The sequence below is a fragment of the Nicotiana sylvestris genome, chromosome 7 (genome assembly GCF_000393655.2).
Source record: "Nicotiana sylvestris chromosome 7, ASM39365v2, whole genome shotgun sequence".
In the NCBI taxonomy this organism is placed as follows: Eukaryota; Viridiplantae; Streptophyta; class Magnoliopsida; order Solanales; family Solanaceae; genus Nicotiana; species Nicotiana sylvestris.
The window spans coordinates 104,466,302-104,476,650 of record NC_091063.1 but is presented as its reverse complement, the minus strand read 5'-3'; the positions used below and the strand labels follow the sequence as shown (position 1 = coordinate 104,476,650).

Genomic DNA, 10,349 nt, shown 5'->3' with positions numbered 1-10,349 from the left:
ACACCTTTTCAAAACTCACCTCATGTTCACAAGACAATCATCGAATTAATTCCCAACCACTGAGAAGTCATCCATGAAAACCTCCATTATCTCCTCTACCATATCTGTGAAGATGGCCATCATGCACCTTTGGAATATGGCAGGTGTATTGCATAGGGTAGGTGAACGACGTTTTCTCTCTATCCTCTAGGGCAATGGAAATCTGATTATACCCCGAGTACCCATCCAGGAAGCAAAAGTGAGACCTCCATGCCAATCTATCTAGCATCTGATCAATGAATGAAAATGGGAACTAGTCCTTCCTGGTGGCCAAGTTCAACTTCCTGTAGTACATACAAATTCGCCATCATGTGACTGTTCATGTAGAGATCAACTCATTCTTCACATTTTTCACCACTGTTCGGTACACACTGCTCTGGGCTAACCCAGTTGCTGTTAGAGATGGGGAATATGATTTCCGCATCTAACCATTTAATCACTTCCTTTTTCACCACTACTTTCATGTTGGGGTTCAGCCTTCTTTGATGTTCTCTAGAAGGTTTGTGCCCATCTTCCAGTAGAATCTTATGCATATAGAAGGCCGGGTTGATCCCCTTAATGTCTGCAATGGTCCACCCAATTGTAGTTTTGCACTCAGTTAGTACCTGCAAAAGTTGTTCTGCCTGCACATCTAACAAACTGGATGAGATAATAACAAGTAGAGTTGAGTCGGGTCCTAAGAATGCATACCTGAGGTGAGATGACAATGGCTTCAATTCCAACTTTGGTGGCTCTTCTATTGATGGCTTAGCTGGAGGAGTTTTTCTTTCCTCCAAGTGCAAAAGATCACATTCAAGCTCCCTTTTCCAAAAACCTTGGCCTTCAAGAGAAAGTACCCACTCTGCCAAGTCTTTACCATTAGCTTCGTCTAAGTTCATAAGACAAGCTGCTAAAGGGTCTTTAAGATTCAATGTTGCATCGTCCTCCTCCAACACTTACATCCACCTTATCTATTAGAGAGCAATTGGCAAATTCACTAGGTCTGCTCATAGATTTCTGCACGTGGAATTTTATCTCTCCATCGCTTAATCTCATTTTGAGCTCTCCAGTTTCATAATCAATTAAAGCTCTCCCGGTGGCCAAGAATAGTCTTCCTAAAATTATGGGTTCCTCATCAACCCAACAGTCAAGGATGACAAAATCTGCTTGAAACACAAACTTCCCAACCTGCACCAATACATCATCTAGAATCTCGGAGGGCCTTTTCATAGTTCGGTCAGCCAGCTGTAGTAGCATAGACATGGGTCGAGCTCTTCCAATGCCTAGCCTTTTGTAGATAGCTAGGGGCATAAGGTTTATGCTTGCTCCCAGATCATACAGTGCCTTAGAAAATGCAAAGTTACCTATTGTGCAAGGGATTGTGAAACTCCCTGGGTCAGACAGCTTCTCAGCTATGGGTCTCGTCATAACATCACTGCAAGTTTGAGTCAGTGTAACCGTGGCCAAGTCTTAGAAGTCGAACTTGTGGGACATCAAGTCCTTCATCATCTTTGCATACCCAGGCATTTCCTTTAAAGCATCAATCAATGGAATGTTTACCTGAATCTGCTTCAACATCTCCAAGAATTTCTTGTACTACTAATCTTTTTGATACTTAGCCAATCTCTGTGGGAATGGTGCGGAGATCGCTTCTTCCCTGTAATTTGGTTTTTCTCTTGTTCGGGACTGCTTCTATTGTCGGTTCTGGTGTAGCTTCAGTCTCTTTCTCAACCACATCTTCCTTGTTGGTGTTTTCTTATTCATTCTGTACCGTCACCTCAGTTAAACCTATTGAATCATCTATCTCAATGGGTACTGCCACCAGTGTCTCAGTCGACCTACTTTCGCGAGCAATTTCTTGCCCCAGATTTAAGTCCCTACCATTTCGGAGACTCACTGCCATCAGCTGCTTCGGGCCCTGCTATTTTGGATTGATTTGGGTGTCTGCAATTAACGTCCCATGAGGACGATTATATGGGGCCATGGAAATCTATCCTAGCTGGATCTCAATATTTTTAATCGCTGACTCATATGAGTCTACTCTGTTAGCTAGCTTTCCAGTGAACCCAATCACTTGTTGCATCATACCCTCGAGTTTAGCAAACCCATCTTCATGTCTCACAATCTATTGTTGTGGAGGTTGTTGATAAGCCTGCTACTAATTTTGTTGGTTGTACCGTTGTTGCCTTTGGTAAGGTACCATTTTCCCCTGTGGTCGCATAGCCCCATGATTATTGTTGTTATTGTACCGCTGCTAAGCTGATCTGTATTATTGATTTTGCTGACCCCAATTCTGACCACCTGGTCTCGGTCCCCCGTAGTTAGCCACATAATTCATGTTCTCCTGATATTATTGACTATCACCTTCAGCACTCCATGAGCAAACATATGGCTGATTAATTCATGATGTACATAGACCCCATTAGTTGCATCAACTATGTGTACCTACTATGTCTGGCCTGATTCTTCCACCTTTTTGGTGAGGATGCTCATTTGTGTCATCAAAGTAGCCATATTTTCAGCTATGGAGTTAGCTAGGTCTAGAGCCACTAAGTGAACCACAGGAGTGATTGGAGCGTTCCTTGTTGTCCATCCTAAGTTTTGTGCCATCTTGTCAAGCAGGATCTTGCTCTCTCTGAATGTCTTGCTCAAAAATGCTCTACTTGCTGAAGCATCAACATTAGTTTTTAAAGTATCTGCTAAACCCATGTAAAATCTCTGCCCCAACATCTACTCCGGAATACCATGATATGGACACATAACCAGCAAACCCTTCAATCTCTCCTACGTTTCATGTAGCATCTTAGTTGGTCTCTGTTTGAAGCTCAATATCTCATCAATTTGCTGAGCAGTCCTGTTGGGTGGATGAAATTTGCCTAAATGTTTCTTGACTAATTCCTCCGAAGTAGTGATGGAGTTGATATGGAGTGAATTAAGCCAAGTCTGGGCTGCCCCTGTCACTGAGAATAGAAACAACAACAAATGTATTGCTTCCAGTGTAACATTGTGTTGTCTCTACGCGGCACATATTGAGAGGAAGTTCTTTAGATGTTGCTGAGGATCTTCAACGTATGACCCAGAGAATAGTCCCTTGTTCTGTAACAAATGTAGCATCTTATTTGTGATCTGGAATGAGTCTGCTTGTATCTGAGAGACTACAATAGCAGTTGCTAAGTTGTCAGTTGTGGGTTGTGCCTAGTCATATAGTGCTACTTCTGGCACAAGAGGTGTCACACCTTGATCATTTGGGTCATTTGCGTTGTTTCTGTTTGGGTCATTCACGTTGTCCCTGTTGTTTAGATTATCGTCTTCCATTTCTGGTTCAATTCTTTCGCTTGAGTTTTGTTGTTGTTTGCCTTTCCTGTTTGCACGGTTCAATGTCTTGAACACATTCTCAGGATTTGATAATGCTTCGAACAATTCTCCAATTCTTGAGGAGTTTCTAGGCATGCACCTGTGACAACCACGACTACAAACGTTAGAATTCCAATGATCAGTTCAAATTGAAGAAAATTGTTTGCACTAAAAATTTCTGCACTTCTTTTTAACTGCGATCAATAACACTGTTAATACCCCGGCAATGACGCCAAAATTTGATCATGCCCATCTATGCCTTATAAAAATGAGAAAGCGATCGCTGCAAATATATTCCGATTAACAAGTCCGAAATCGAATCCCACAGGGAATTAACCTATCAATCATAGCTATTGGACTCACAGAAATTCACGTATTCAATCTTCAGAGATATTTTATTAACAATTTGGTGTTTATTAACTAAATAATATGTAATAAAAATGCAGTAATTTAAGACTAGCTATAGACTGATTGTAAGCAAGAATGAGAATGGTCTAAGGTTATGATTTCCTCTCTTGTCGGAATTCTTTCCGCTATGTTTGCTATAAATTTGCCTAAATCTTCTCTATCGATCATGAGCACTCTGACTGTCGTAACTTTCTCCCGAGTAATTACAACAATATACTAGACATATTCTCCCAAATTACGCTAGCTGGCCTTAGTTACCGCTCACTTAGATCGCACTCAAGATTTTGTTATCCCTAATCCCATCTTTAAACTCTTCGTATTGATCCCTCATATACGTTAGGATTGGTGTTGCCTCAACAACTACCTAAATATGCACTCTCTCCCAAGTAATGCATACTAAATAGGCACAGCCGATTGAGGGCCCTTCAATCAACATCAATCACGATATAGTTGAACAAACAGAGAAATTATTAAGGCAAATCTATATTAACATATTAGAAATTCATCTTCCAAGAGGTTCCATCAAAACTCTAGATTAAATGTTTAGCTACGCATAATCGTTTTCACAATCACAACATTAGAATTCATCATTAATGATCAAAATAAGAGGAAGAAAGGTAAAACTCTATGCCAAATCTTCCGCCTTGCCTCTTGCCTCCTCTTGCCTTTAATAATCCTTAAAAAACCTTGATACCTTCTCTTTGGGCGACCTGGACTTCTTATATGTTAAGGAGAGTTGCCCCCGAACTTACGAAATTACCCCTGAAAATAATGTTCCTCGAAGTGACGAGCGCGGCCGCGCTTGGACCGTGCATATCGTGTACTATTCTGCCTGACGAGCGCGGCAGGAGCGCACCCGCGCCCATGAAGTTCAACTGTTTTCTATTTTTTTCCTTTTTCTTTCACGCGCATTCAACTCCGATTGGCTTTCCTTGCTCCAAATTAGCTCGAAACACTGATGTTACCTCCAAATTAGCTCATGCAAAGCACAAAATTCATAATTAGAGTCATTTGTTATCATTTAGCCTTCATATAACAATAAAGCATAGCTAAGTTGGGGCGTAAATGGTCGCTAAACTACATGAATATAGCCTATTATCATTAATCCCTGAAATTATTGGTATGTTAAAATCAGGTATTTGAGTTGTTGAATGATAATGAAAAATATGACATCTACTGAGTGTTGTTTTGTTCTCTGAAAAATAGTGATTCATACTTAAAGTAACCTCAACAGTGATAAAATTGGTTTTAATTTGTTGTCTACCTGTTTGGCTGCTGCGTGCAATGAACCTGACTTGCAAGGATAGCCCAGTGGCTAGTCTCTTGTAAATCAGGATCGTGTTAGGGAGGAAGGCACGCGAATCAGAAGTGGTTACTCTCGTGAAGGTAAATGTGATGGAGAGAATAGAATTAGCTTTAGACTAATGAAATTTGTAATTCATGTTATATTTCAACCAAAGTGTACATTTATTATTCTCGTTAGCCATGTACTTCATAAAATTAACAAAATTGACTGATCATGAACTGTATTCATTTTTGCTTGTATTCATTTTTAAAGTTGATGGGTCTAGCGCAGATGCCCAGGCTCTTTGGAGTGCGTGAAATTAAGCTTGCCTTGTATGAGCTCAAATGGGCCAAATATGATCACATTAGCAGGCCTATTAGTTGGTCACCTACTTGCAACATTAATGGGCAGACTCATTTATTTTGAATTAACAGGCAGTAATTTGCATGATCACATGTTATTCATTAATCAAATCCCTAATATCTTTGAGTTATAATAAGTCATTTTAATTGAATTAGTTTGAGGAAACAGTTAGGTGAAAATAATGTTCCCTAATCAGTTCATTCAATAATTGCGCTTCTATGTCTTATTCCTAGACGAAATTGATAAATCCGCATGCCAGGCCCAACTGATAAAAATCATCGCTAGGACAGTCCAGTAAGTGCGTTTAGCCAGCCCCTTTTCTCTTTATAGCTAATTGATTAACGTTTGTCATGACATTTCCAATAACTTAGATTTATCAATGCCGCCAATTCTCATAAGTCAAAATATACGCCTCTCCAGAAATCACTCCATAACTTTGGACCTTTTCACAATAATCTCCAACTTAGAAAAATAATCAACTTATGAACAATAGCTCACTTTAGGCGCGATAATAAATATGAATTATCGTGGCTATGGGTACGATTCCCGTGGCATAGCCATAATACGTAACTCCAAACTCAAGTACACGTTCACGTGACTTTATCTTACAATTTCAAAGTAATAATAAAAATAAATACGTTACGAATCACGGATGCATTTCACATGGCCCGAGTCACAATATGTACGAAACAACAAGTGTAAGACATCGTAACTTGTTTTAAATAAAATCTATAATTACTTAAAAATGTACAAATAAAAGTGGTAAAAAGTAAAACGCACATAGGTCTAAACATGTAATGATCAGATAATTAAGACAAGTGTAATTGTAAAGCAATCGTGCTAAATAACAAATCAGGAGTGCCTCACACCGTCAATCGGGTTAACAGAATTTTTTACCCGGTGTTTTGTGGACCTAATAGAGTCCAATTTTCTTGAATTGGAATTTAAAACAAACAGTGACTTGGAACACTGTAATTAATAATAATTTCAAGTGACGGCTCTTAAAATTAAAATAAAATAATCCCTTTTCAACAATAATATCACTTCAATTGGAAAAACTCTTTCCCGAAAAAAAGAAGGTGTGACAGCTGTGGCGACTCTGCTGGGGACACGAACCCAGAACTTCTGGTTCAGGTTTCAGAATTCGAGCTTAGATGACTTTTATATTTGGATTTCTTGTTGTTGTCTCATATTACCTGTTTGAGGTTAATATACTAATTGTCACTTTTTACCACTTTGATATTCGTTAACTGTACATAAAAACTGTTACACCACCCTTCTTCTCTAAATCTTCTACATCTTCTGGGAGCACACGTACGCATGTCTATTTTCTGTGAGAAATTTCACAACCCTAATTTTAGAACGAGGATCAGACCCATTGAAAAGCCGGTAAAACTTATGTATTCCTGGTACGCTGCCCCCCATCGGCTCGAGTTGTCAGCTCGGGTAAGCTAAGTCTAGATCTCCACACCTTTTAAGGTTTAAATTAGATGAACAGATTCTCATACCGGATCCCTAGTGGGTACACTTGTTTGCATCATGTGCATTTGACTTAGAGGGCTTAACATAGGGGTTGGATCTGTCTAGGAGAAGTGTACCCAAAATTAAAAGACCAACCTGATGCATTCTTACGTGCTACTTATGCATTTATTTGATCTGATTTGCATGTTGGCCGACTTCCGAAATAGTAAAAGAAAATCAAGAAAACCAGGAGAGAGAAGATAAGAGAGAGAAAATTTACCCGACTTCTGAAAATTTTAGTATTTGAAAAATCCCGAATCTCTGTCGAATTTTTAAAAGGATGTTACAAAATGATCCAAAGTTTTCAACATTTCATTCTCCCTCTATTTTGACAAAACTTACCGAACTACGCAGGTCTGATCTTCACCGGTCATGAGATACGTTGGCATCATCGGGTCCGACCCAACTTTTGCAAAATAACCCAAAAACGAGAGTCTAGCAAAATTTTCAAAATACCCCAAGCTATTCTTTTTGAAATAACCTTAATATATTCTCTCGGGACGCCAGAAGACTATTTTTGCAAGAATAACCATAAGTCAACCGGAGTCAGTCTTTTTCCCTAAAGTAACATCATTTGGCAGACACAACCCTAGATACTTTACTTAAGCATAGAAGGGCCATATTTGAAAAAACAATCCCCTTTTGTCACTGGTTTTATTAAAGTAAACTTTTTAAAATTAAACCACCTATGTTTGTTTTAAGTTTTGATCCATTTTGTATAATTTGCATGTAGAATAAGCACCGTTTAGAACCTACCTTTTTAGGTCGTAGATAAGGTTCCTTTAAGACTCCATATATGGTAGAATAACTTGAAAAAAGTGGGCCACAGTTCAGTGACTAAGGTATTGGGTGATCCTACCGGTTTGTTAAAGATTACACCCATGGTTGATCTGATAGAGGCACTGGTACCTTTCTAGGACATAACGCATAATATTTTTCACTTCTCAAATTTTGAATTGACCCCTACACCAGAGGAGATAGCCAATTACACTAGATCTTATGGAGATCTTAGGCATCAATATCCAGTAGCCTCGAGAGTTGTTATCACTCATAAGTCTTTGGACCTTTTGAGCATCAACCAACAAGTTAAGAATGCAAAGTTGGTCAAAGGGTATTGTTCCTTCCATTTGTTTTATAGCCGGTATGGGGATCCTAAGGGATTTGAGGCTTATAACACTAGTTTATGCCATCAAGGGAAGAAAAACAAATGGGAGTCTCGTAGAGGCTTGGATTTCATAGTTGCATTGTTGTGCATTCTATTATTCCAAAGGGAGGACGGGCAAATAGATTTGCGCATCTCAATAATTGCCGACTTTTGACTAAGAAAGCCAATGACATTTTCGTGCCGATGATTCTTGTTTACTGTGAAAATTGTAACAACAATTAAATTTGCAAATGGGATTCTAAAAATACGTGATCTATTTTTATGCTAGTTGTTAGAGCAGATGATGCTAAGGATAAGAAGTTTAACGATAAAATACAAGCTAAAATGGGGCAGTAATCAAACCGATGGGCCTGCTACCCTGGCTTCGGATTGGTCGATGGAGGACCTCGAGTCGATACCTAGGCTCGATCTTGAGCTATCAGGGGTAGTCGTGAATGGGATAACAGTTTAGATACGATTAAACAAGGCTATTTATGGCCAATTCCAGGCAATAAGTGAAGAACAAGTGAGAGAGTACTAGAGGCTAAAGTGGCCTCGAGCTAGCAATAACGAGCAAGTTAGAGAGAAAGAGAGAGAGAGATTATTGATCTGGTGGAGAATAGTTGGAGTGTCAATAAAAGTCTGCGGGTCCTCCTTGGGGTCTGATCCGGTAAACACTGGAGGGTCTAAATTAATAAAATCACGAACTCTCGTACTAACTGGTTTCTCAGCAGCACCTGTATTCTGCCTCTGAGCCTGAGCAGCTACCAATCTAGTCAATAACTGCAAAGCACTCCGCATATCCTGGTCTTTAGTGCCAGACGGAGGAACTGGAGGTGCTGGGTACCTCATAATATCCTCTGGAGGAGACGGGGTAGATGAGGTATGAGATGACATCTCACTCTGAGCCTCACTTTGGCCTGCTCTGGCTTAGGGAACCTGACTGGTACCCTCTCCCGCAGCTGTATCAAGCCATCTACTAATTGTTTGCTTCCTAGTCGAAGGCATCGCTGAAAGAAAATAAGGTGAATATTAGAGACAAACACTTACGACTCAACTCTACGCACGATCTAGATTCAGGAAGAAGGTAACAACCCTAGATGTCATGTAGCCTCCTGATTATAAATGTGGCGTGCTACACATCCATAATGAAGACTCTACTAGACATGGCTCATAGACAATCCCTAGGACAGACTTGCTCTAATACCAAGTTTGTCACAACCCAAACTGGAGGGCCATGACTAGCACCCGACCATACTTGCCAAGCACCAATGTACATTTCATCTAACCTTCTTTAGGGATGACGAGATCAATATAAATGGTAGACCTGGATCATGGACAGCCAGCAATAAAATATGACGTCATGAACATACATAGCAGGGGATGACCAGACAATCAAGAAACTACATATAAGGTATGAGCTACCACGCTACCATGAAAGACTATACAACAAAAATCAGCCGACAAGGCATACCAAACTATACATGAGTCGACACTTGTCTATGAGCCTCTAAATGAACATAAGTGCTGCAACATAGCCGGAACAGGGCCCCTACATACCCATAATGTCTATAACAGAAATGTATACCAAGACCACGACAAGTCCGGAGAAGGGATCTCGCCAATCACCGCTGAACTGGACAGCCTACTGTGGTGGGGGAGCTGCACCTGCCTGTCTATCAGGACCTGCAGCACGACATGCAGCGTCCACAAATAAAAGGACGTCAGTACGAATAAAGTACTGAGTATGTAAGGCAAGGAACCATAAATACGATCAGTAATGTAAGCAAGGATAGAGAATATACAACCTGTAACATCTTAGTACCTCTGAGGGCTACTTACATGAAATGCATGATACATATGTATAAATACATAAACCTTTAAAGCATTCGCCTCTGTGGGCATCATCATCATCATATCGTACCCGGCCATAATAGGCTCGGTAGAATCGTACCCGGCCACGTGGAGCTCGGTAAAACCCAACTGATCAGTGGTTGCACAATAGGTGCCGTACCCGGCCAACTATAGCGTGGCTCGGTAGAGTAAAATAGATACATATATATAATGCATGCTCGACTCATGGAATCACATTCTAAACCTTTTGGAGTGACGTAAGGTCGGTATCCTCTGTACACGTTATTAGGACCAACTCTTCATTACGAACCTTATAAGAATCAGGAAGTACCAACAACATTGATAACATAAGAATAAGAGAAGCAACATTAACATCAATCGTTCCATAAGAGGGAAAGCAAT

General features: G+C 40.1%; 1 protein-coding gene across 1 annotated transcript; it reads right to left on the bottom strand.

The window, feature by feature from the left end:
• Positions 1-939: 939 nt before the first annotated feature.
• LOC104212614 (uncharacterized) lies at positions 940-1,596 on the bottom strand. The gene is made up of 2 exons (XM_009761928.1): positions 1,538-1,596; positions 940-1,453 (listed from the first exon to the last, which is right to left on the bottom strand). Exons 1-2 carry the CDS (start codon positions 1,594-1,596, stop codon positions 940-942), a joined length of 573 nt encoding a protein of 190 aa, XP_009760230.1.
• Positions 1,597-10,349: the final 8,753 nt, after the last annotated feature.